Here is a 26,914-nt window from a genome sequence, read left to right as displayed (position 1 = left end):
TTAATTTTTTATTTATTTTTATTTTTAATTAATTTATTTATTTTTAAGATTTTGTTTATCTTTAGAAGGGAAGGGAAGGAGAGGGGGAGAGAAGTATCAATGTATGGTTGCCCCTCGTGTGTCCCCTGCTGGGAACTGGCCTGCAACCCAGGCATGTGCCCTGACTGGGAATCAAACAGCAATCCTATGCTTCACAGGCCCAGGTTCAGTCCTCTGAGCTACACCAGCCAGGGCAATTAGCAGGTTTTTAAAAAATCTAGTGTTACCAGATTTTTTGTCTTTTGTAATTTTAACAGCTTTATCGAAGTACAGTTTACATACCATAAAATTAAACCACGTAAAATTTACAATTCAATGATTTTTGGTGTATTTACAACGTTGTGCAACGATCACCACAATATAACTTTACTCCATTTTTATTTTACCTGTTTTTTATTTTCATATAAATGGAATCATTTAATTCAAGTAAATGGAAGCAGTGCATTCTACTCTTAATCCTTGTTTGTTGAGACATTCTGGAATTACCATCAGATTGCAACTTGATTATTCAGTTGTTTGCTTTGACTTTTTACACAAAATGTTGTGGGTAGACATTTCATGAAAATCACTGAGCTGAAAGTATACACTTATTCTGCATCTGTGAAGATAAATGAGTGCTGTGAGTGCAGTAAATGTTTTGGAATATTATTTTCTGATTAAACTACTTCCTCAGACTTGTTTACAAGTAGTCATACTACTTACTTTTATTTTTACAAATTTAGGCCTTTGTTTTTTCAGCTGTTGTGTTGAGACACCAAGGCGGCTTGTTGCTGACTCTGGAAGTGAGACTCGGGCTTATTATTCAGTTCACTTCTGACCTGCTGAGAAACTACCCATTTCTAATCAATTTTCATATTAAAAAATAAAATTAAAAATGCAACCATCCATAGAATCAGAAGCGAAAAATATATAGAAAACACTCCTAATAGGAAAAAAAAAAGCAAAGCAAATGAAAGTTCAAAGAAAATGGAAATAAGAGGGAACTTCTTTTGCCTTATCCTTCTTACAGTAAAATTTGCTTCTGAAGTAGACAAGTTGATCACCCAAGCAAGAATCTAAAGAAAAACAATTGTTTCTCACTTCCATAGGATAGTATCACCAAAGCTGTTAGTAGTGCTGTTTTTAGGACCTTTAAAACATCCAAGGCATTTTTGATGTCACTGTGTTTGTTGGATGTGGGCATCTCTTGAATTAACCCATATTTAGATCTATTGCACGGAGCCGCAAAACTCCTTTCTCCCACCTTCTGAATTCCCTGGCTGAGCTAATGTTCAAATAACATGAGACAGGTCGACAGGAGAAAATGGTCAGAATTGATTACTGGTACACATATGGGAGTGCCATAAGACCGTGATACTCAAAGCTGCATTGGATAGTTGAGGTTTACTTCCCATTCTGGACAAAGGAGAGGGAGGCAGAGGTCTGGGATTTTTAAAGGGAAGGCCGGTTAGGTCGGCCAGGCCATTTATGGGTAGATGGGAAGGAACAAATATGTAGTAAACAATTTCTTGCAGGGCCACCCAGAAACAATGGGATACAGAGAGGAGTCTAACAAACTGTCTTTGCTAGGTTTTTCTGTCTGCCACATTTATTTTATATTAGATGCTAAGGTGATGTTTCCTTCCTTGTAAACATGTTTTTTCTCTCTGAATTCCTTAGGCAAAGGTTCTGAGTCTTGTTTCTTAATAACCAGCTTAACATTTGTGTTGGCAAAACTTTGGTTCCCCTCAATTGGACAGCAAGCAGTGTTGTGAAATGCCTGCTATAAACAAGTAACATAGAATAATGTTCCCTAAAACTGAAGAATAATGGAAATGGATAATAGGCTTTCCTTGCACCAATGAGGGCTTGCTTGTTTTTTTGTTTTTTGGGTTTTTTTTTAGCATATTATCTTCAGATGCTACTTTCAATTCATTTTAACATTTAAGGTGTTATGTTAACAAGCAGAATTCCTCTTTGGCACATGAGTCACTGGTGTGTAGTGATTGCATTATTTCACTTATATTTGAAGTTGTTAATTTTGTTGTTAAAGAAAATCACCAAGTCTATTTAGGATAGTGGTTTGAACTGTGTGTGTGTGAATTTCAGGGAAAGATGAAAGATGCTATGGTCTGGTTAGCACACCAAGAGAAAAGTCTACAGAAGATGCTAAAGGATTCAGAAAATGAGACCTACTGTAAAAAGTATGAAGTAAGTGTGACTCTTGTTTTTTAAAATACGTTAACTCATTTAATTCTCTTCAGAAGGTATGGCTATTATTAATGTCAAGTATGACTTTAAATGGCACTTTATTTGTAGTTTACTCTTTCAGAAGAGTAGGATTTTTTAAGTTTGTTTTTAGAAAAAATCTTTTCAGAGCGAATTATTTAAATACTAAGTTAACAAGTTTTAAGGCTGAATTCTAAGACTTCCAAATTTTAATGTGCATATGAATCACCTGGAGGATCTTGTTAAAATTCAGATTCAAATTCAGTAGCTCTGGTTTGGGGCCTGAGATTCTGCATTTCTGAGTGGCTCCCAAGTGGTGTCCATGCTGCTGTGTCTAAGAGAACCTTGGACAGCAAGGAGTTAGAGTGAAGACCGGCAAACTGTGGTCTATGGGCCCCACCACCTGGTTTTGTAAATACAGTATTGTTGGAATATTGGCATGCCTATTAAGTACTGTCTGTGGCTGCTTTCTCACTACAAAGCAGAGGTGAATGGTTGCTACCTAGACCATTTGTCCACAAAGCTCAAGATTTTACTGTTTTACTTCTACCGTAAAACTCTTCCAATCCCTGGTCTAGAGCAGAACTAGCTTTTTGGAATGAATATTGAATGAAATAAAAATCAGGAAATTGGGAGTGGGGCTAATTCCAGCATAACAGGACCTCAACCAACGAATCACCACCTTTGAACATTTGCAAAGCACTGGGCACCTTAGGGCCCAGCATTTTACCTTTTACATCTTGCTGAATATGGTATTATTTTTCCAGTTTTACAGAAGTAGAAATTGTGATTTAGAGGGACTACGTGATTTGTCTAAGATTACTTAGCTACTGAAAGGCAGAGGCAGGATTTGAATAGAAGTCTAACTTTAAAACCTGAGCTCTCTTTGCATCCTGATGCTTCTCCAGGGTAAGCAGTTATTCCCTGTACCATCTTGAAAGAGACTGACAGGAGCCCAGGTGAAAGTTCTGCAGCCCTGTTTCTTAGAACGCAGTGTCCATGTGACTCTGTGCCCCCCAGTTCTCCATCCTGAATAAGGTGGAGACGCTCTCTTGTCCATACACAGCCACTAGCACCTTGAGGCCTCCACTTCCCAGTCTGTTAAGTGAGGAAGTTGGATGAGTCCAGCCTTTCCACCACTAGTATTCAGTGTATCGAGTAATTGGCAGGCCACACCATCCTTTTTGCCTGGCACCAGTACCATCAGGGAAGAAGGGATAGATGTTCTTATCTTCCTTTCATCTGAACTGCATAGCCTTCTTTTGCTTCTTCCCTCTTGGCTCTGGCTTGGTACATTTTTTATTGACGAGACACACAGTATTCAGTGAAGCACCTCGCTCTTACATATGTCTTTGATTTAGTAATGTACTGTGGATTCAGGCTTCTTAACTAAACGTTTCTATGAAGGTAATAATTATCAGAAAGAATTCAGTTTGCTAATAAAATTTAATGAAAAATGCTTCCAATAAGAAAGGATAAGTTTTATGGAATGGACTACTCTTACACACTGGTATTTCACACAAATAGGAATCAAGGAAAGTTTAATAAAATTTTGAGGGCAGAGACAAAGTTTTCTCAAAATGGGAAGAGTTGACTCAGGCTTAGTTCATCACATACACTTCCGAAACCATTTATACGTGACTCTTGTATAAGGCTCACTTTCATTCATTGGCATTTTGTTATGAACACGTATTTGGGAAGGGCAAACAAACTTAAATTTTTCATGTGGTATCATGACTTGTCCTCTGGACCTGAGTGTCCTTGCCTCTCCGTTCCACTAGAAACCTAACAGCGCAGACATGAGGCACAGCCTGTGACCTTTGTCACTACAATGGCACCTGAACTATCAGGGCTCACTGAAGAAACTGGATCAGTGACAGGATCCTGAATTTAGGGAATTTTATCTTTAAGTAAAAATTTAAATAGAAGCTATAGCTCTGGACCTTACAGTTGCAGAATTCACTTTTTAAACTGATTTGAACATTTCAGTCCTTAAAATATTCTTCTAATTGTAGAGCCTGCTGGCCTTTTTGAAGTCATTCAGTGAAGGAAAAAAGCCCTTTTTGGACATCCTGTCGATGAAGGGGAATCTGGATGAGCTGAATGGAGATCAGGTGCAGTTGAGAGAAGCCTGGGATGGCCTCCACTACCAGGTGACTGTGTTGTGTTGAGTAGAAGAACATGTTCATGGGGCAACTTGGTTTGTTGGGAGGGAACTTCAGAATTCCATGAGAAATTCTGTTAAAGACAGAGTGGATGCGTCAGCAGAAAGTTGAGAGAGTGCTCTTCTATTCTTTCTATGGTCTCATTTGGTCGTGGTCGATATTTAAATAGGAATTTTTAGTATTGTACTTAGAAAAAATTGCATGCTTATCCCAAGTTTTTTGCATTTGCCATCAGTTCTTGGTTTGCCACAGTAGGTTATCCATAGTCTGACTGACCCGCAGCTTCCTCTCTGCTGTGGACCAACTATCAGTAGATGTTCTAAGCAGATGGGGATAAACCCAGAGAGAATGTATAAGGAAGAATATGTGTATGCATTTGTGATTTCAGTCATTTTAAATTTGCTGAGACTTGTGTTATGGCCCAGGATATGGTGTCTATTGGTGCACATATTATTTGCACTTGAAAAGAGCATGCATTTTGCAAGTTATTGGCTGTAGTGTTCCGTAAATATCAATCAAGTCAGTGATAGTGTTCAGATTATCTATATCTTGGCTGAAATTTTGTCCGGTTATATTCATTGCAGTAGAATCCTTTAATTTTGTTAAATTGTGCTTCATGTATTTTATACTTTGTTATTAGGTGTGTATGTTTATGATTGTTGTATCTTCCTGATGAATTGATACAATTATGAAATATTCTTATATATCTCTGGTAATATTGTTTTTTGATGTCTACTTAATCTAATATCAGTGCAGTCATTTCAGTCTTCTAATGCTGATGTTCGTATGGCACACATTTTTCTTCATTTACTTTCAAATAGATTGAAAATATATTAAAAATGTATTTTTATAGGCAACATATAGTTGGATCTTGCTTCCTATTCACTCTCTTTACTTTTTTTTCATTTTGAAGATTTTTTATTGTATTTTTTCCATTATTTCAAAAATTTATGTGGAACCACAAAAGGTCCTGCATAGCAAAAGCAATCCTGAGAAAGAAGAAAAAAGTTGGAGGAATCATGCTGCCTAATATGAAACTGTAAGGCCACAGTAGTCAAAACAGTATGGTACTAGCATAAAAACAGAGACAGAGATCAATGGGAGAGAATAGAGAGCCCAGAAATAAAACCATGGCTGTATAGTCAACTAATATTCGACAGGGCAACCGAGTACATACAATGGGCTGATGATACTTTATTCAATAAATGGTGCTGGGGAAATTGGACAGACGGGCCGAAAAGTGACACTACACTACCTTCTTACACCACACACAAGAATAAATACAAAGGGATTTTGACTTCCGCCAAGATGGAGGCATAGGTGGAAACACTGTGCCTTCTCCCACAACCAAGTTTGAATACAACAAAGGTTTGGAGAAATAGGACACACCCAAAGACCAGAAAACGGAATTATACGGAAGTCCGACAGCTACGAACTGTTCCATGGGGACGGTAAGAGAGGTGGAGCCAGCAGCGGAGCAGGGTCAGGCAGGACAGATCCCCCGACCTAGGCGTGCAGGCAGCCCGGAACCAGTCGGGGTGCGGGGCAGACTGACCAAGGTCGCACATTCCCGCACAGTGAGACGGACCACGCAGGCCCCAGGGGGCGAACCCAGTGGTGGAGGGCTGACGGCGGTGGCACACTCGTGTGCAGTGGGACGAAATGCGTGGGCCCGGTGACGGCAGCAGCAGCGGCACTGGTGAGGGCCGAGGTGGCAGGCGGCAGACAGGACGCCATAGTCCCTCTTTGACCCCTCCCCCACATACAGCATCACAACCCAGCGAACTAGTTGCCCTGCGCTAGTGAACACCTTAGGGCTCCGATCCTGCTACAGAATAGGCACGAACAGCCCAAAAGATGGTGCAAGAAGAACTCAAAGTCCCAGAGCCAATAACTCTAAGTGACCGAGAAATTGCCAGCCTCTCAGAAGTACAATTCAAGACACTATTTATCAGGATGCTCACAGAACTGGTAGATTATAGTCACAAATTAGAGGAACATAGTCACAAATTAGAGGAACATATGAAGGCTAAACTAATTGAAATGAAGGGAGATGCACAGGAAACCAATAGTGATGGAAAGGAAACTGGGACTCAAATCAATGGAATGGACCAGAAGGAAGAACAAAACATCCCACCAGAAAGGAATGAAGAAATGAGAATTCAAAAAAATGAGGAGAGGCTTAGGAACCTCCAGGACATCTTTAAACGTTCCAACATCCGGATTATAGGGGTACCAGAAGGGGGAAAGAAACAGCCACGAGTGGAAAACGTATTTGAACAAATAATAAAGGAGAACTTCCCCAGTCTGGCAAAGGAAATAGACTTCCAGGAAATCCAGGAAGCTCAGAGAGTGCCAAAGAAGTTGGACCCAAGAAGGAACACACCAAGGCACATCATAATTACATTAGCCAAGACCAAAATGAAGGAGAGAATCCTAGAAGCAGCAAGGGATAAGGGGACAGTCACCTACAAAGGAGTACCCATCAGACTGTCAGCGGATTTCTCAAAAGAGACCTTACAGGCAAGAAGGGGCTGGAAAGAAGTATTCCAAGTCATGAAATCCAAAGACCTACAGCCAAGATTGCTTTATCCAGCAAAACTTTCATTTAGAATGGAAGGACAGATAAAGTGCTTCTCAGATAAGGTCAAGTTCAAGGAGTTCATCATCACCAAGCCCTTATTATATGAAATGCTAAAGGGACTTATCTAAGAAAAAGAAGATGAGAAATATAAACAGTGAAAGGACAGCAAACACACAGTTATTAACAACCACACCTAAAACAAAAGCAAACCAAGAGGACAGCTAGATCAGGAGTGGAACCATAGAAATGAAGAACACATGGAGGGTTAGAAACGGGGGTGGGAGGAGGAGAAGGGGGCAGAAGGTACAGAAAATAGCATAGATGGTAGGCAGAAAATGGATAGGGGGGACGGCGAGAATAGTGGGGGAAATATAGAATCTAAAGAACTTGAGACACGTGGTTATAAACTAAGGGGGGAGAATGGTGGGGGAGGGAGTGTGTGGGTGGAGGGGAATGAAGGGGGGGAATAGAACAACTGTAATGGTATAATCAATAAAATATATTAAAAAAAAGAATAAATACAAAAGGATTAAAGACTTACATAAATGTTAGACAATCTCTACCTTTTAATTGGAGTTCTTCGTCGGTCAATAATTATTGTTATTATCCATATAGCTCAATTTAGAATACTGTTTTATTCTTTTTGTTTATTCCCATTGTTTTTTTATCACTATTTTTTTCTTTCTGCCTCATTTTAGATTGTTAGTATTTTTAGAATTCCATTTGAATTAATCTATTAGCTTTTTAGCTCTGTCTTTCTGTCACATCTTTAGTAGAATTACAATATACACTCAAATTTTCAGTCTACTTAGAGTTATACAATTTCTAAGTTATTGTATAACTTCTAATAACAGAAATTTGCAATGAAATTATTTTACTTATCTTTCATTTTATGCTAGAGTTGCTTTATATATAAATAAATGTATGATACAAATGTGTTTTAAAGTCGCCAGGACCATATTATATATTTTTGCTCAAGACAGTCATATATTAAAGAAATTAAGAGAAAACATTAGCCTTCTATATTTATCTACATATTTGCCATTTGCTAGATTCAAGTTTTTCCATCTGAACTTATTTTCCTTCAGCCAGAAAAAGTTCCTATAGCTTAGTTTTCTTTGATGTTTACATATCTTTATTTTGCCTTCATTTTTTGGACATCTTTATTGTGGTATAGTTTGCCTACTGTAGAACTCACTGATTTTAAATGGATAACTAAATGGTTTTTAGTGAATTCGCAGAGTTGTAACACAGATTGCATGATCTGCAAGTCAGATACACTCTTTGAGCCTGGAAAAGTGTGCTGATCCCTGCCCAAGTCTCTTGGCCATCAGCAGCGACGGCCTGTTTTAGAAGACATTTTTCACACCAATTTTGAAAAGTGTTAAATAGTATCTTAGTGGCTTAAAAAAGCCGCCCTGTCAGAGCATCTAACTTTGGTGAAGTCGTGCAGCTCCAGAAATCCTCGCCTCAGTGGCCCCGCTGCCTTCAGGGCCCGCCCTCCCGTTGGGGTCGTTCTCTGATTGCAGCTTGGACAGAGCCCCGTGAAGCACAGGGGCTCTCTGTTGCGGATCCTCCACAAATGGCAGGAGAGGAGGCGATACTGTCTCTATAGTTCGGGCTGTCCCAGGCCACAGAGACCTGGCCTGACTTTTGGAATATGATTTGGAAAAATTACCCCACATAATGAGAAAAACCATAAAAAGAATTTTGCAAGATAAGTGCTGCAAATTGATAGCAATTTGAAAATCCATTCCTGAGGTAGAGTCCAGCTCATATTCTTGGTGTGGGAAAATGAGGCATATTAATTTTGAAGTCATCAGATATAGCAAAGAAAATACTGTCTAGATAGTTTTTGGTACAATTGTTTAAGAACACAGATATCTGAAAGCATTCTAGTAAATGGTTTCATTTTAAACTTGCTATAAATAATAGCTACATTATGTTATTTTTGACCTGACAAGCGCTTACGTAAATTTTCAGCCAAATTCAGAAGTAATTTCCAACAATGAGAAAGGAAGTGTGGAACCATGTTATCTATGCTAAGTGAGAAAGGAGGGGGTTGAAAGGTAAACATTGCCTTTTATCTTTCCTCTTCTGACAGCTTCAGAGGGGACAGTCTTGAGGTAGAAAGCACACCCGTGGTCACATTATAAATATGTAAAGCTTTCTTTTAGTTGTGGAAAGAATAACAGTTGAATTAGAGGTATTATAGCCTATCCTCAACTCAATCACTNCCATTCCTGAGGTAGAGTGTAGCTCATTTTCTTGGTGTGGGAAAATGAGGCGTATTAATTTTGAAGTCATCAGATATAGCAAAGAAAATACTGTCTAGATAGTTTTTGGTAAAATTGTTTAAGAACACAGATATCTGAAAGCATTCTAGTAAATGGTTTCATTTTAAACTTGCTATAAATAATAGCTACATTATGTTATTTTTGACCTGACAAGTGCTTACGTAAATTTTCAGCCAAATTGAGAAGTAATTTCCAACAATGAGAAAGGAAGTGTGGAACCATGTTATCTATGCTAAGTGAGAAAGGAGGGGGTTGAAAGGTAAACATTGCCTTTTATCTTTCCTCTTCTGACAGCTTCAGAGGGGACAGTCTTGAGGTAGAAAGCACACCCGTGGTCACATTATAAATATGTAAAGCTTTCTTTTAGTTGTGGAAAGAATAACAGTTGAATTAGAGGTATTATAGCCTATCCTCAACTCAATCACTTATCAATTTTGTAGTTTATTTTTTGGCAATTGCACAAATTATTTAGATATGATAAAAATGCATGTAACTTGTTTATATTAAAAACTTGTAATAATGAAAACTTTATTGTTTTTCTAATGAGGTTTTGTGGTATATTGTTAATGATTTAAGGTTATAGAGTTGTCTTTTGCTATATGCCTTTTGAGGAAATAAACTTGCAAGACAATTAAAGCCAAACAAAGTACTACATGGTATTACTTATATGTGGAATCTTAAAATAAGTGTCAAACTCTGAAACAGAGTAGAAAAGTGAGTGCCAGAGACTCGGGGGGAACTATTCAGGGAGAGGTTGGTAAAGGGTATGAACTTTCAGCTAAAAGATGAATAAATTCTGAGAGTCTAACATGAAACATGGTGACTGTAGTTGATAACAATGTATTATATGATTGAAATCTGCTAAGAGACTAGAACTTAAGCGTTCTCACCAAAAAAAGAGAAATAAATATGTGAGGTGATGGATGTGACATCTGTCAGTTGCCTCCCATTTGCTCTCCAGCTGGGGATTGAACCTGTAACCCAGGTGTATGTCTTGACTGGGATTCAGACCCACAGTCCTTTGGTGCATGGGATGATGCTCCAACCAGCTGAGCCATCAGCCAGGACTGTAACTTTTATTTATGTAGTTGATCCTCAGATATAGAAGATTGCATTATTCTCCCCTTCATGGTACATGGGTCTGTGCCCAGCCCAACCCTTATTTTTAGTCCCTTGTTTAATTGTGCATTTTATTTCTTTTTATACCACTATCCTCCTTTCTTTCCCCTTTCTCCTTAGGTCATCACTGTGATGTGCTTAATATTGATCTTTTTTTATGTTTTTGCAGAGTAAGTGTTATATTTATGTGTCCATGTATTTACAAGCTGTGTAAATTGATGTTATATTTACTCTGTTTCTTTCGTTTCCAAACACACGTATTTAAGGTGCCTCCATGTTGCGCTGCTTATAACCTAACTTGCCTCCTGGCGCTGCAGGTGTTCTGGGGTGCGCCTTCACCATGTGTCCCCTGTCCACCACTTCTGTATCTTTGTCCCCAGGGTTCAGCACAATAGATTGTTTATGACTTTGCTCAATGAATGAGTGAACCAATGAGCGGATGTGTGAGTGAGCGAGGGAGGGAGTGTGACAGTGTTGAGTGGGAGGGGTGGAAACCAGGGGGAAGAGGCAGCAAGAGGGAGACCTGGGAGGGCAGTCAGGGTTTGAGGAAATACATGGACGGCATTCGTGTGACTCGGGTGCCTATAGGGAGTGATGGGAAGGGTGAGGCAGAGGGCTGCCGGCATTGTGGGGGTTTCAGTGAAGGACAGACAATTTGGGAGATATGTAGGGATACCTAATGCGCACAGATGATGAAGGCATGTGAAGAAAATCATCTGTGAATCTGTTTGCGACCGGTGGCTGTAATGTCAGAGGACACAAGGACAGTCAGCAGTGGAATCTCTGGGCGTTCAGTACAGTTGTCTACCCCTGCTTTGAGGAGTGCCTTACATCCTTCTAATTTCTCTTTCATATAACTGGTTATGGATTTATCAAAACATTGCTTTTTATCTTTGTGCCCTCTTTTCTTATAGCTTTTAAACAAATTGTCTTCTCAACCAGCAGGTAGCCACATTATATTTATTTATTAAAGATTTATTTATTTATTTTTACAGGGAGGGAGGGAGGGAGAAAGAGAGGGAGAGGAACATCAATGTGTGGCTGCCTCTCACGCACTCCCAACTGAGGACCTGGCCCGCAACCCAGGCATGTGCCCTGACTGGGAATCCAACTGGCGACTCTAGTTCACAGGCCAGTGCTCAATCCACTGAGCCACACCAGCCAGGGAGCCAAATAATATTTAGAACTAAGATGTCTTCTCACTGATAAAGATGTTCTTAACTCAAGGATCAGAGAAACTTTAAAGAATTAAACATAATGTGTGTGAGGAAAAAACCAGAAGAATGTCTACTAATGATCACGTCTCCTCCCCCTCCTTTTTTTCAGATTAATGAGTGGAAAACAAAGCTGAATCATGACTTGCCATCTCCCCTCCACCAAATCGAAGCTTGGCTCCGGGAGGTAGAGGGTCTAATGGATGAAGACTTGCCAACATCCCAGGATTACTGTGAAGCCATGGCTCTGACACAAGAGAAAATGGCTTTGTTCAAGGTTGGAAAAGAAAAAAGAAGCACTGAGAATTCTATAGTTTGTTAGGGCTGCTCTTGAGAAAGACTTTGTCCTGGTAGAAGGGAAAGAAATATAGTGGGTATTTTCAGGTAGTTTAGAATTATTCTCCTGGGGATACATGGGACCTGGAAGACCCCTTCACCTTCGTCATGAGCACTGTGGTAGGTTAAGCTGGAAACAGTAAGAATAAAGTCCAGTGAGTTCTAAAGCTACTGAAAGTCTGACTTTCAGCTGGGAGGGGGAGCCCGGGTTAAAACGTCGGGGATTGGGTCTCACTAAGATGGCATGCAGAATTTGGTATACGAGATTTATAGCATTTGAGCCCACAAAGGAATGGAAAAATACATCTGAAAACAAAAGATTTTAATAGTGCTTTTGCCAAAGAAACTGCAGTCTGCCTCTTTGTGAAGCTGTTTTGGTTGAAAACACTTAAAATGAAAATATTTATTCACAAAATCTTAGTTTAAAAAAGAAAACACAGAAGATTTTTTTAAAAGATGCAATACATGCACAGAACAAATGAATTAAACCCTAAACCACAAGGTTTGGCAACAGGTCTAATTCATATCATGTTAAATTTCTTTTCAGAGTCTCATGGATAAATTTGACTGTCACTCAAACAGTCTCCTGGCATTTGAAAACAGAGATGAAAAACAGTTGCCATTGGTACCACCTTGCAAATTGGAGGAAATGAAAAGACGGTTCGTAACTTCCCAACTGCTGATGCCACTCATGTCTGAGCACTAACTGGTGCTATAGTGACCAGAAAACAGGGAGTATCGCATAATTTCTGAGAAGTGTGCTTTAAGTCTTGATACCAGTACCTTTCCGTTTTATGTAACAGTAACAGAATAGCATGCTACTATCCTTTCTGGTTTCATTGGAGAGTAGGATGTGCTGGTAGAAAAAGTTCAGGACTTGAAGTCAGAAACTGAGCTCTGTATCTTGGTGTTGGCCAAGTTAGTCTGCCAGTCTAAGCGTGTTTCCTCCTTTGTAAACACAGGGTAATAATGGTGGTCACCCTGTGCATGTCTCACAGGCTCCTGGCCGACGGGAGGAGGGGCACAGAAGCACTTCATAAACTCTAATACTGCAGATATAAAGATTATTTAACCGATGGTTGTCCACATCATCCCCTCTTTTCTCATTATTTATAAGCAACTTATTAGAATGCTAATAAGAGACTGTTTGCCTTAATACTGAAAGCTGTCTTTAATATTTAAATGTTGATGTTACAGTTGCATTAAGTTATACAGAAGCTTTCAAATTTAGTAAGGTATTTTGGAGATTAATATTTGTTATGGGATTTTTCAATAGGACTATAATTTTTTCAGAAAATATTCTGTTAGATAATGTTCACCTTAGAAATAGTTGTTATATATCTAGGCACAATGTTTGTTTTACTTTCTTTTAAAAAGGTTTGAGAATACACCTGAACACCATGTATTTAAAAGAAAAAGTTAGCCCTGGCTGGTGTAGCTCAGTGGATTAAGCATGGGCTACAAACCAAAGGGTTACCAGTTCAATTCCCAGTCAGGGCACATGCCTGCATTGCTGACCAAGTCCCCAATGGGGACCAAGTGAGAGACAACCACACATAGATATTTCTCTCCCACTCTTTCTCTCTCCCTTCCCCTCTCTCTAAAAATAAGTAAATGAAATCTTTAAAAAGAAAAGAAAAGGTTAGAGCCCCAATATTTTTTTAAAATGCCACACATCTCATATCTGGCCCTTAATGTTAATTTAAATTCTAAACCTGTTCTACTTTCCAGAATCAGCGATATTTTGGGGAAAAAATTCTTTCCACTTCTAGAATTTCATTACTATAAGTGCTCAGTTCTCGGTTTGCTAGATGAAGTGAAATCAAAATTGGATGTTTGGAACATTAAATATGGGAGCAAAGACTCTGTGGAATTGCTGCTGGAAGACTGGCATGTAAGCTTCTTATTTCCTGTCTCAGAAAATTGTTCTCCATGTCTAGGTGCTGAGTTTATTTGCATTTTCCCTGGCACAATTTCCCTGTACCTTTCCAGTTTCCAAATAGGTGTTTTTGGTGGCTTCCATTAGCTTAAATGTTGTCTGGAGGAAAGAATTACAAGTAGTCAAATAACACATCAGGGGAGAGTAAGAGATGGTTTTAGAGTAAGAGATGGTTATAGGGAAGATATAACAGGGAGATAACTATAACAGGGGAGATAGAGTTAACCAGGCTATTTAACAAAATACAGGAAGTTTCAATGTTATTTTTGTTAAAAATTTCTATTTTCACTTCCTGGATATCTTATTTAATATTTTTTCCTCACTCAGATGAATGGTTTTATTCAAAACTTATGTTTTTTCTTAGAACATTTTAATCTTAGCTTTTCAGTTGTTAGGGTGGGAAAAAGTACATTTTGTGTTGAGGCTTTTTTTAGGGAGCGGGCTTAGCTCTTGAAATTTATCATGTTGCAAGTGATGTAAATATGTGTGTTCACTGGTAAACTAAAACTAAAGCATCCTAGGAATGTCATTTCGACAGTTAGGCCTTATCGTCCTACTTGCTGTTTCCCTCTTTTTGGAATGAGGGGCAAACAGAAAAATCCAAGATGATACATCTCATTGCAAAAACTGAAAAATATGAAGAGCGATTTATTTACAATTTATTATTCAAAGACTGTACATTCCCAAATAGAAAGCATCATTTTAAATTAGACTAGACTTGGAATATTTTTATTCCATGTTCTTTTTTTGATTATTTATTTTTCCATTTAAATAATCATATGATCAGTACATATTAAGGGTACAATAAATATGAGTTGTTAATTAACTCTGTTTTTCCATAGCATAATTTGCTATAGATACATGATAATTTGTTAATGGTAATTCCTCAAATGATTTTGCAAGATAGTTATTATCTGCTATAACATACTTTAATATAGCAAATAAAAATCATTCAATATTAATAAAAATACATGAAGGAAGAGAAACTGATACAAATTATGCAGCATTGGTAAATATGTCAGACAGAAGATTTTGAAATTGCTGTAAATACTTAACATGCCTTTTCCCACCAGAGGAAAACCTTTATATAATTATATCACTACACTGAGATCAACTTTTCAGGTTTCATACCTATCTAATGTTTATACTCATACTTCCTTCTCTGAGACCATAACTGCCTTTCCTCACAGAGAGCTCTTCTTTTCCCACCCAAATACGTACCATTAAAACCTACAGAAATGTTGGCGCCTAAGTGTTTTATCAGGGTTTATATGTCTATATCTGGGCTTCTAGGCACGTTTTAAACAGTAAACACTGTCAATATGTTCTTCCCCTCAGAAATTTATTGAAGAAAAAGAGTTCCTAGCTCAACTTGAAACTTCCTTCCAAAAATGTGAAGAAATTCATAAGAATTTAGGTAAAGCTATACAGTTACTTTTGGATGGCATGGTCATTTAAAAATAACATTTTCTCTCTTCTACTTTCTTTACACCTTAATATTGTATGTGTGTATTTTTCTTTGGAAAATTCTCGCATTAACTTTCAATATTGTCAGAGTATGTAGTCATTTTGCCACTGTTCTTAAGCCAATATTTTAAACAATATTTTATCAATAAAAATCTGCTTTCTAAGATTACTTGTTTTGTTAACACTGTAGGTGGAGAGTATCAGAATATTAGCGAACAATGTATGATGATGGAACAAGATATTTTTGTGTGTAGAAAAAGTATATGTAATGCGAAGTCAAGTCTGCAAAATGTTGTGGCCTGTTGGACTACTTACATGGAAAAGCTTCGCTTCCTAAAGGCTTGTTTTGAGGAGATGAAGAAGGAACAAACCAAAGAGGTATTTGCAGCCTAGAGGCATCTGCTTGATTGTACTCTTTTGATGCTAGGGAAGAGTAACCACGACTATTGGAAAATTCTCCAAGCTTTGGAAGGAGTTTACTTTCTTTCTTTCTTTTTTTTTTAAAGATTTTATTTATTTATCTTTAGAGGGGAAAGGAAGGAGAGAGGGAGAGAAATATCAATGTATGGTTGCCTTTGGTGTGTCCCCTGCCGGGAACTGGCCTGCAACCCAGGAAATGTGCCCTGACTGGGAATCGAACCGAGATCGTCTCGTTCGCAGGCCCGAACTTAATCCACTGAGCAACGCCAGCCAGGGCTAGTTTCTATCTAATATAACTACCACAGGAAGTTTTCTCTTTATTATAGGTTTTACACACACACACACTCACAGAGCTTAACTGAGGTATAATTTATATACATAGTACAGCTGTTGGAAGATGTATCGCTACCTTTTTTGGAATGGAAATAAAAAACTTAAAGTACTGAATAGCATATAGACATTTAAAATAAATTGATGTTTTAAAAAGTTAAATTTTTCTATTTGATACTTTGGTGTTCTAAAACCTTTCTGAGTTTCTAGAGGAGGAAAATCGAAATACCCTAGACTTCTGTGGAGAGGTGTAGAAAATTAAGTGCAATTAATTATTTTCATTTTCTTTCTTTTAAAAAAGATTTTATTTATTTACTTAGACAAAGGAGAAGGGAGGGAGAGAGAGAGGGAAATAAACATCAATGTGTGGTTGCCTCTCACGCACCCCCTAATGGAGACCTGGCCTGCAACCCAGACATGTGCCCTGACTGGGAATCGAACTGACGACCCTTTGGTTCACAGGCTGGTGCTCAGTCCATTGAGCCACACCAGCCAGAGCTGCTTCCATTTTCTATTCATGTAATGATCTGTTTTATGATTACTCTTTGAAGTGGTTTTTATGTCTTTCATTTGTTTTCTTCCATTACAAATGGATATAGATAGCCTCTCAGACTAAATATTTTCCAGGTAGAAACTAAAATTACTCAACAGAAATAGGCTGTTAATGTGAAAGCAAAATTTGTGTAAGGATTTGAGTAGAAAAAGACTATTTGAGGAGTTAGTGAGATGTTACTGCTCCCTGTCACCTATATTGACTGGAAAAGCAGATCTTTGGCTTTCAACAGTTCTTCTGTTTTTAAAGTTCTTACATTAAAATTCATATAACTCTGAGAAAAATAGCATGTTAAGCCTTGCAGTCCCCCAACTCTGTGCTCAGGTGCTCTGTGCTGCCAAAGAGGACTCTTTAAATTAAAATTATTTTAATTTAAAGGTAATTAAAATTTTGAGGGAGACCACAAGATGTGTCTGTTGGACACTATGTAAATTACTACTAAGTTGTCTGGACCTGCCTACTTAAAAATTAGAGCTTTTAGATCATTTTTTCTGACCCAGGGAATCCATGAAAAAATTACTGAGACATTGAAGGTGCCGTGAACTGAAAATGTTTGAGAACCTTTGCTCTCAGCTCATCAGCCATTTGAAAGGGAGAAGACCAGATGCTTCTGAAAAGTCCGGGAGCAGGAGTGATGATAGATGGCTGGTGCCTGCCCGTTAGTGCCCAGGGGTGGAGAGTCCTCTAAAGGGAGGGTCAGAATCTCTGCAGGACCCTCACTTTTGCTCACAGTCAACCCTGGTAAAGATCTATGCATAGATAATAGAAAGACAAATATTTTGTTGTTAAAATATCGTGTTGCTTATTTGTCATGTAGGTTCCCTCTGAGACACTATTCCAATGGAATCTCGAACTTACCACATTAAATGAAGTGGGAAATTTCTTAATTGAAGTCAGCAATGATGAATTTGGATCATCTATTTCTAAAGAACTCAGAAGGCTGAATAAAAGATGGAGGAAGTTTGTTACAAAAACTCAGCTTGTAAGTTTGGGGTTTTTATTTGGTAGTATCTTCATGGAGATATCAAGTCACATTCCATACAATGAAGTCATTTAAAGTGTATTATGGTGTTTTATTGTATTCAGAGCCGTGCAGCCCTCACCATAATAAATTTTTAGAACATTTTCATCACTTCATAAAGAAACTCTGTACCAATTAGCAGTCATGGTCCACTTTCTCCCCGCTTCCCAGCCTTAGGCAAATGCTAATCCACAATATGTCTCTGTAGACTTGACTATTCTGAATATTATACGTATTGAATCATGTCATATGTGGTCTTTTGTTTCTGGCTGTTTTTACGTAGTGTAATGTTTTCAAGGTTCATCCATGTTGTAGCATATATTAGTTCTTCATTTCGTTTTATTAGTCAATTGTGTGGATACACAACATTTTATTTATTCATTGATCAGTTGCAGTACATTCGGCTTTCCTCCTTTTTGACTGTTGTGAATAATGTTGCTGTGATCATTGTGTACATGTTTTCGTGTAGACATACAACATGTAGCTTTCTAGTAGAAATTCTTTTACCGTGAAAGAATAATAAGTATTTTGCCTACTAGATTTCAGGCTACTTGAGAACATTCACTGAACTTTATTTCATACAAGCAGACTGTATATTTGCTATAGAGCTTCATAAAAGCAGACCTGAAATAATTTTGGAATTTAAATTAAGTTATTCTTTTGCTTAACAGTTTGAGACTGAGGTGTTTTATGGAATGTGCTCATATTTTAAAACATATTGAATACATGATGTCCATTTATTGTTGGTAATATATTTTAGCAAAAATATAAGCATTAAATTTCATGACTTTGCCTTTTTATAGGACATGAACCTGCCACTTATAAAAAAACAGGATCAGCCCATTCCTGACAATTCTGAAAATATTCCACCATCTAAAGAAGAGAAACCAACTGTTGATTTTTCAACAGATATGCCATTAGAACTTCCTGAAAATCACAATCAGAATATCAAGGTAAAACAGTCACACTTTATTCCATTTTATACAAAAATAATTTAACTTTGCTCTTTTTCTTTTGAAAAAACCGTACTGTTGAAACAGTGGTAAATGTGATTATTAGATAATATGTAAAGCATAATCATTTTCCTGTAAAATGCTGATGTGGTTCCTTCATGAAATAGTCTGTAGTGTTAGAGTCCCGTGTGTCTTGCTCTCAGAGGAGGAGTCTCCCAGACAAGCGAAGCAGCTGTGACTTCCCAGCTGTGACTTCCCAGCTGTGGCAGGGGGGGGCTGGCATGTTCTTCGGATTACTTCTGATCGTGCCTAGACACTAACGAGCTTTAGGCTAGCGCCTGGCCTGGGTCTTGTTTCCTTTCCGTAAAATGAGGGAAAATGTAATCTCTCTTTCTTGCTTTGTTGAGTAATTCAAAGGATAATTTCATTTATTTATTTATTTATTTTTAATACTATTATTTAAATTCACACCTGAAGGCATACTTACTGATTTTAGAGGAAGGGGAAAGGGGAGTGGAGGGACAGGGAGAGAAACCTTGATGTGAGAGAGAAACAGCAGTTGGTTGCCTCTCAAGCCCGCCCCCCACTGGGGACTGAGCCAAAACCCAGGCGCGTGCCCTGACTGGGGATCAAACCTGTGACCTTTTGCTTTATCAGATGATAAAGTAGCCACATAACCAGATGAACCTGAGCCACACTAGCCAGGGCTAGAGGATGATTATAGATTATAGATAAGAATATGGGAAAAAATAAAGAAAATCATACATAGGTATCATACCTATGGTTTTGGAAATGAGCCTTCTTCAGAATAATGACTTACACAGTTTTACTAAAGAATGTAATAATTTAATTGTCTTTGGCCAGTGGCTGTGATAAACTGATTATAAGAGCTAAGAGAAAATATGGAAAGGTCTGAATTTGTGCAATATGCTTTTAGAAGAGAAGAATATGGAATAGTATATTCCTCCACTTAAAATATGAGTTGGTAAAAAACGACTTTATGAATGTATCTGTCAGATAAGCTGTAACATATCTGTCCATACGATATTGAGAGATTATTAATGGGAAAAGGCTCAATTTTGTTGAAATTTGATTCTGTCTCTTTTTAAGGATGTTTTACAACCACTATTGCTAATAGCTATATTTAATTAGATTGTATATGAGGTTTAGAAATGTGCTTATGGAATCAATACCCTAATTTTCTAAGATTTTGTCTTTTTTTTAAAGATTTTGTCTTTTTATATGTAAAATAGAGATAACAGTAAGTAGCTGATAGGAATGACATTATTATTAAGAATTTATGTGGCCCTGGCCAGGTAGCTAAGTTTGTTACAGTGCCATTCTGATACTCGGAGGTAGTGGATTGGATCTCTGGTCAGGGCACATCCCAGAATCAACCAATGAGTACGCACATAAGAGGAACAACAAAGCAGTGTCTCTCTCCCCTCATCTCTCTCTTTCCCTCCCTCCCTCCCTCCCTCCCTCCCTCCCTCCCTCTCTCTCCCTCTCTCTCCCTCTCTCTCCCTCTCTCTCCCTTTTCTCTCCTTGCCCATCCTTTCCTCTCTTTAAAATGAATAAATAAAAATTAAAAAAGACAACATATGAATAAACCTTTTAATATTTAAAGTGATATGTACTATCATAGAATGCTATTATTATTGTCTAAACAGTAAATCTTAAGTCATTAAGGTATGTTGAATTAGCACTCTTTAGTGAAAAGAGAAATAACTTAAAAAATTATTTATTTAGAGAGAGGAGAAGAGAGGGAGAAAGAGAAAAACATTGATGTGAGAGAGAAACATCATCAGTTGCCTCTTCGAATGTGCCCCTACAGGGCACCAAACCTGCAACCCAGGCAGGTGCTCTCACTAACTGGCGACCTTTCACTTTGCAGAGCATTGTCCACCCAACTGAGCCACACCAGCCTGGACAAAAGAGAACTTTTTAAAATAGAAAATTATTTTATAATATAAATGTTACCATTTTCTTAGTGATAACTTTGAATGTCGTAGGGCGGGGAAAAACATGAAAAGGAAAATGAAGAATCCACAGGGCAACTACAAGTGTCCGGAGAGGTTGAAACACTCGTTGGAGAGGTGGAAATCTGGGAGACAGAAACCAGCTCTGTTTTGGATCTTCTGAGACGTCAGGATGACGTGGACACTTCCGTGGGAGAATCTTTGCGGGTATGACTGTTCAAGTATCAGAAGGACAGCTTTTATGGTTGTAGACTGATGTACTGAGATAAATGAAGAGTTTTAGAGTAAAGAGTAATATGACTACTGTAGAATACTCTTTGTTGGGAGTTTTTTTTTTCTTCTAATAATACGGATTCTCATTCCTGAATCACTTGCTGTGATTTTGCTTGAAGAAAGACAATAAACTGAAAGAACATTAATAGTGCCTTATGAGTCTAAGTTCTTGAATTAATTTTTTCAGCTACATAATGAAGATTAAAGTATTTTCTTGTATAAGGGGCGATGAGGAGATAAGTGTGTTCAGTCTCACATAGCTCAGTGCACTGTTGAATGTAAGAGATTACGCAGTCTGTGCTTTGAGAGCTCATCCACTGGTTAAGCCACCGTCCCTTCTCTGTTTGACGCAGGGAGGGTGGCTGGTGTTCAGACTTCGTTCTGTCTTTATTCTCAGTCAGTCAACTCATTGAAAAGTAATGAGGCAAGATTATGTTTTAATATCAGTCTCCTAAGAATGAAGTTACAATTGCGGTTTTTACTGAGTTTCAAGCTCAGTTATAAAAATCTATGAAGCGTGTCATAGATGTTTTTTAGGAAAATCCAAGCAGGAAAGTTCCTGAAAGAAANAAGTGTGTTCAGTCTCACATAGCTCAGTGCACTGTTGAATGAAGAGATTACGCAGTCTGTGCTTTGAGAGCTCATCCACTGGTTAAGCCACCGTCCCTTCTCTGTTTGACGCAGGGAGGGTGGCTGGTGTCCAGACTTCGTTCTATCTTTATTCTCAGTCAACTCATTGAAAAGTAATGAGGCAAGATTATGTTTTAATATCAGTCTCCTAAGAATGAAGTTACAATTGCGGTTTTTACTGAGTTTCAAGCTCAGTTATAAAAATCTATGAAGCGTGTCATAGATGTTTTTTAGGAAAATCCAAGCAGGAAAGTTCCTGAAAGAAAGGAACACATAATTGCTTTAACCCTACATTTCTGGAATGGCCTATGTTTAGCATTTTGTATTTTCATTGTTTATAAGAATGATACTTTTTATTGCTTCAAAAATATTATATAAACTTAGCTGTGCCATCAGCCAGTGCTTTTCCAATTTTATTTTTATATTTACTTATTTGCTATATCTGGAATTTATATAATAAAGTAAATTAGAAATGAGAAATTCAATATTTAAACATTTCAAAAAATAATAGTGAAAATGTAAACATGTTAGAATATAATTCTGTCAAGAAGGAATTAAGTAGATCTTTACTGGGCTAAGATATATTAATAAGAAGAAATGCAAGTTCTTGAATAGTGCAAGTGATGTGATCCTTCTAGTACTTTTTAAATAGTTGCTTTTTATGCTTTAGTTTTTGGCATCCATAGAAAAATGTATGTAAAGGTATACAAATAATCAACTCTGTCTTTCTTGATTCTGCATTACGCCCAGCTGTTAGCACATTTCCTGGTACACGGTAGATACAAAGCATTTTTTAAAATTTTATTTATTTATCTTTGGATGGAAAGGGAAAAAGAGAGGGAGAGAAATGTCAGTGTATGGTTGCCTCTGGTGTGTCCCCTGTCAGGAACTGGCCCACAACCCAGGCATGTGCCCTGACTGGGAATCGAACCGCGATCGCCTGGTTCGCAGGTCCGCGCTCAGTCCACAGAGCTACACCAGCCAGGGTGATATAAAGTGCTTTTTAAATGAATATGTGAATGGTTGATTACATGACAACTAATGGAGGGATAGGACAGAAGAGAAAGTTTTTCTTTGTGTGCTATACTTTATATTCTTGTTCATGTTTTTTACATGAGCTTTTGGTACTTTTATGATTAAAAAGGGTAAACAATTGAAATTATAAATGAAGGTCCTAATTTTAGACATTTAAATACGGCATCAAAGTGTAAAGAAGAAAATTAAAATCACCCTGAGTCCACAGTTCTAAGGTCAGCATTTGTGCAGGTGATGCCATACAGCACATTTTTGTTTGATCATACTCATGCCACCTTTGATTTTGCTAACTTGTTAACTGAAAAGTGATACCTCATTATTTTAATTTATACTTATTTGATTATACATAAGATGCAAGTACTAAATATTCATTAGCCCTTTTTTCTGTGATTTATCTGTTCTTAAATTTTTCTGAATTTTCTTTGGGATTTTAGTATGTTTCTTATTGAATGTATAAGCCCTTTGAATCATGACCCATTTTTATTTGTGTAGCAAATATTTTTACCACTTTGTTGATTTTTAAGTTGTTTGCTATATTTTACATAGAACATTTTTATATTTGTGTAGTCAGCTCTATCTCTAATTTCTTTTTTCCCCCTGTAAATTATTCTTTATTTCAGCTAGTCTATCCTTCATTTCTTTTTTTTTAAATTATTTTTCAAGTACAGTTTTCTGTCTATTACTCCCATCCCATTCCACCCCCCATCCTCCCCCCTCCCTCCCATTTCCACCCTTCTCAGTTGTTGTCCATGTATCCTCTAATTTCTTAAAAGGCCCTCCACATTCAGAGAGCAGATCAACTTTTATGGATAATTTTTTTCTTGTAGTTTTATATTTTATATATAATTTTCTGATACAGCTGAAATTTGTTTTTGGTATGTTGTATAAAGCATGGTTCTAAAAAGACTATTTTCCAATAGTTATTTTCTCCAGTAACATTTATTGGCTTCCCTTGTAATTGATTTGACTTAGAGCAACTTAATTTTAATTATTATTCTTCTCTCAACTTATTTTCTATCTCAGCATTGTATTACTTCTAGTCTTTATTGAAGTGCTTAGTAAAGAATCTGTAAAAGAGTATGTTAGAATATGACTGTATAAATATAAAATTTCAAAGTCAAATTTTAAAATAACATTTTATAGCATATATATTTGCCTCGTTTTTGATTAATAATTAACCTTTTTATGGTTTGTGGTAAGATTGCTAAGGTTAATGTTTAACATTTTATCAGAATTTTAATTGTGAGCTCACTTTAATTTGTTTTAATAGCATCTTATTGCCAAGGGCTCTATGTATGAAGAACTCATGTCCAGAATGGAAGAAACCGTACAAATGGATGTGCACAATATTTCAAGCCAGGAGTCCCTCGAACATGTTCTCACAGCTGGGCTTCAGGCAAAGATCCAAGAAGCTAAAGAGAAAGTCCAGGTTTCTTTTTAATATTTCCTGTTCCGTGAATTTAGTCTTTAAAACCAAGAGGTCAGTGGGAGGATAAGGAAGGGAGGCTGGCCCTATGGTTTGGAAATGTTTGGTGAAATAAAACTTTTGCATTATATTTTATTTCTGTACAATTTAAAGCATATTAGAAAATAGCACTATCATAAAGAAGATACTCTATGTCTAGTGGGAAAATCTGAGTGGCTACACGAAGGAAATATTTATTAACTTATACATTTTCTAAGAAATTGGGCCCAGTGTTAAGAATTTTCTGTCTTCACAGATCAACATGGTAAAATTAGTTGCTGCGTTGAAGAATTCAACTGATGTCTCACCAGGCCTGGATGTCAGGCTGAAGGTGGAAGGAGCTCTGAAGGAACTGGAGTCCTACATTACCGCAGCCGAGCAGTTACTTGGCCAAAGAGAGAGCCGGAGAGAGCCAATGTCAAAATACAAGGTGGGACTCTTTCAAATGTAGGATATTTGTTATTAGCCAGTTATCTAATTTGAAGTCAAGATGTTTCCATCACTGTGATTGTCCACAAAGTTATTGTACCTTTAAAATTATTTCCAGTGTTATACATTATTCCCCAGAGACTCTTAAAAGTAAACATTAAAGTGAAGAATTTTTGTAATTTAGTATACTGTTGTAGACCAGAACAGATTCAGTGATATAGTGTAACTTTTATCAATAGACTCAGTGATATAGTGTAACTTGTGTGGCAGAGTAAGCACAGCTTACTCTATGACATTGAGCAAGAATTTAATTTCTGCCCTGGCTGGCGTAGCTCAGTGGATTGAGCGCGGGCTTGGGAACCAGGCGATCGCGGTTCGATTCCCAGTCAGGGCACATACCTGGGTTGCAGGCCGGTTCCTTGCAGGCTAACTACCAGCAGGGGACGCACAAAAGGCAACCATACATTGATATTTCTCTCCTTCCCCTCTAAAAATAAATAAATAAATAAAATCTTTAAAAAAAAAAGAATTTAATTTCTCTAGCTTTTTTAATCAATACAATGGGCATAATAATTTTCACCCTCTCTGACTGACAGATTTGTTGTTGAGGCTTTCAGTGAAAAATAAAGGCTATGAAGACACTTTCCATAGTTAAAAATCTTCAACTATAAAATAACATTCTTCTTATTAAAATGATACAAGTTATGTATGCACATATGTTTATCGATAAAGACCCAATAATGTTTTGTATGGAGACGGTTTTAGGTTGACTTTTCATAGTTTGATAGGCAGCTTAAGATGTGTCCACATCAGAGACTCATTATTACTTACCACAGTGGGAGGTCCTGAGAGGATGGGGCCTAAAGGCAAAACAAGATCTCTACATTGGACTGTTGGAGCTAGAGTAATGCGTGTTCTTTCCTTCATTTATTCAGCAGTTAACACACTTCTTAAAAAGGGATTTTATTTCTTTTTAGAGAGAGGGGAAGTGAGGGAGAAAGAAAAGGGAGAGAAACATACATTGGTTGCCTCTCACAGGCCCCCAGCTGGTGACCTGGCCAGCAACCCAGGCACGTGTCCTGACCAGAATTGAACTGGTAACCTTTTGGGTGGCAGGACGAGACCCAGCTTGCTGAGCTACAGCAGTTGGGGCCAGTTAACATGCTTCTCGAACATTTAAAATGAAAAAGGCATTTTGTGGGAAACAGAGATGAAGTAGAGCAACACTTGTCCTAGTGCTACTTCTCCCAGTCTTTAAAAAATTTTTTAAATTTATTTTTAGAGAGAGGGGAAGGGAGGGAGAAGAAGAGGGAGAGAAACATCAATCAGTTGCACCTTTTTTAAAAAAGAATTTATTTATTTATCCTTAGAGGGGAAGGGAAGGTGAGAGGGAGAGAAATAGCAATGTATAGTTGCCTCTCATGTGTCCCCTGCTGGGAACTGGCCTGCAACCCAGGCATGTGCCCTGACTGGGAATTGAACTGCAGTTGTTTGGTTTGCAGGCTCGTGCTCAATCCACTGAGCTACACCAGCCAGGGCTGATGAGTTGCATCTTGTTCATGCCCCAACTGGGGACTGAACCTGTAACCCAGGCATGTATCCTGACTAGGAATCAAACCCTTGACTTTTTGCTCTGCAGGACAATGTCCAACCGACTGAGCCTCACCAGTCAGGGCACTCCCAGTTTTTAAGGAAAAGGAGCCCCTACCCTACTTGGTGTGGCTCAGTGGATTGAGTGCTGGCCTGTGAACCAAAGGGTTGTCAGTTTGATTCCCAGTCAGGGCACATGTCTGGGTTGCAGGCCAGGTCCCCAGTTGGGAGTGCGTGAGAGGCAACCACACATTGATGTTTCTCTCCCTCTCTTCCTCCCTCCTTTGCTCTCTATAAAAATAAATAAAATTTTTTTAAAAAATAAAAAGGAAACAGAGCTCCCATAGGAACCTCCTTCTATGCCCGCTGTAGCCTCCTTTTCTGTTTTTTTTCTGGGCCTCAACTGTATTTTGGTTTTCTGGATTGATAACCGTACTGGAAACAGCTATTATTAGCCATTTCTCTCTTTCTTATTCTCATCCGAGGACATGCTTATTGATTTTAGAGAGAGGAAGAGAGGGAGAGAGGCATTGTCCGTTGCCTCTGGTATATGCCCTGATCAGGAACCAAACGTGCAACCTAAGCATGTGCCCTGACTAGGAATTGAACCCATGACCTTTAGGTTTATGGTACGATTTTTCAACCAACTGAACTGTACAGGCCAGGGCATATTTCAGCATCACTTTTCCCACAGCTATTTTATGCTTTTTATACTTGCCACAAACTTTGACCAATTTCCATTTTTTCCCACTTTTACTCCCAGGTCGCTGAGAGTGCTGAACTGATCTTAGGAATCACTGGTTCTTTTAAATAATCACCAGGCTGGATTTTAAGCAGCCAGATATGGTCTGCTAGGAAAGAGAGAAGG

At 37.9% G+C, this 26,914-nt stretch overlaps 1 protein-coding gene across 4 annotated transcripts in view; it reads left to right on the top strand.

Moving 5' to 3' along the window:
* The window catches only part of SYNE2 (spectrin repeat containing nuclear envelope protein 2), a 296,623-nt gene that overhangs the window by 79,177 nt on the left and 190,532 nt on the right, over positions 1-26,914 (top strand). For all 4 annotated transcript variants that reach the window (XM_037031145.1, XM_037031147.1, XM_037031146.1 and 1 more), the window contains exons 10-21: positions 2,128-2,229; positions 4,263-4,400; positions 11,739-11,903; positions 12,510-12,622; positions 13,694-13,856; positions 15,240-15,318; positions 15,559-15,746; positions 17,489-17,653; positions 18,496-18,645; positions 20,658-20,831; positions 23,833-23,991; positions 24,284-24,457. In XM_037031145.1, the coding sequence (XP_036887040.1) occupies positions 2,128-2,229; positions 4,263-4,400; positions 11,739-11,903; positions 12,510-12,622; positions 13,694-13,856; positions 15,240-15,318; positions 15,559-15,746; positions 17,489-17,653; positions 18,496-18,645; positions 20,658-20,831; positions 23,833-23,991; positions 24,284-24,457 (1,770 nt within the window). The remainder of the gene's footprint in view (positions 1-2,127; positions 2,230-4,262; positions 4,401-11,738; positions 11,904-12,509; positions 12,623-13,693; positions 13,857-15,239; positions 15,319-15,558; positions 15,747-17,488; positions 17,654-18,495; positions 18,646-20,657; positions 20,832-23,832; positions 23,992-24,283; positions 24,458-26,914) is intronic.

The sequence above is a fragment of the Sturnira hondurensis genome, unplaced genomic scaffold, assembly GCF_014824575.4.
Source record: "Sturnira hondurensis isolate 20B ecotype Veracruz unplaced genomic scaffold, ASM1482457v3 Scaffold0021143, whole genome shotgun sequence".
Lineage (NCBI taxonomy): Eukaryota > Metazoa > Chordata > Mammalia > Chiroptera > Phyllostomidae > Sturnira > Sturnira hondurensis.
The sequence above is the reverse complement of the archived record's forward strand: the minus strand, read 5'-3'. Positions and strand labels throughout refer to the sequence as shown.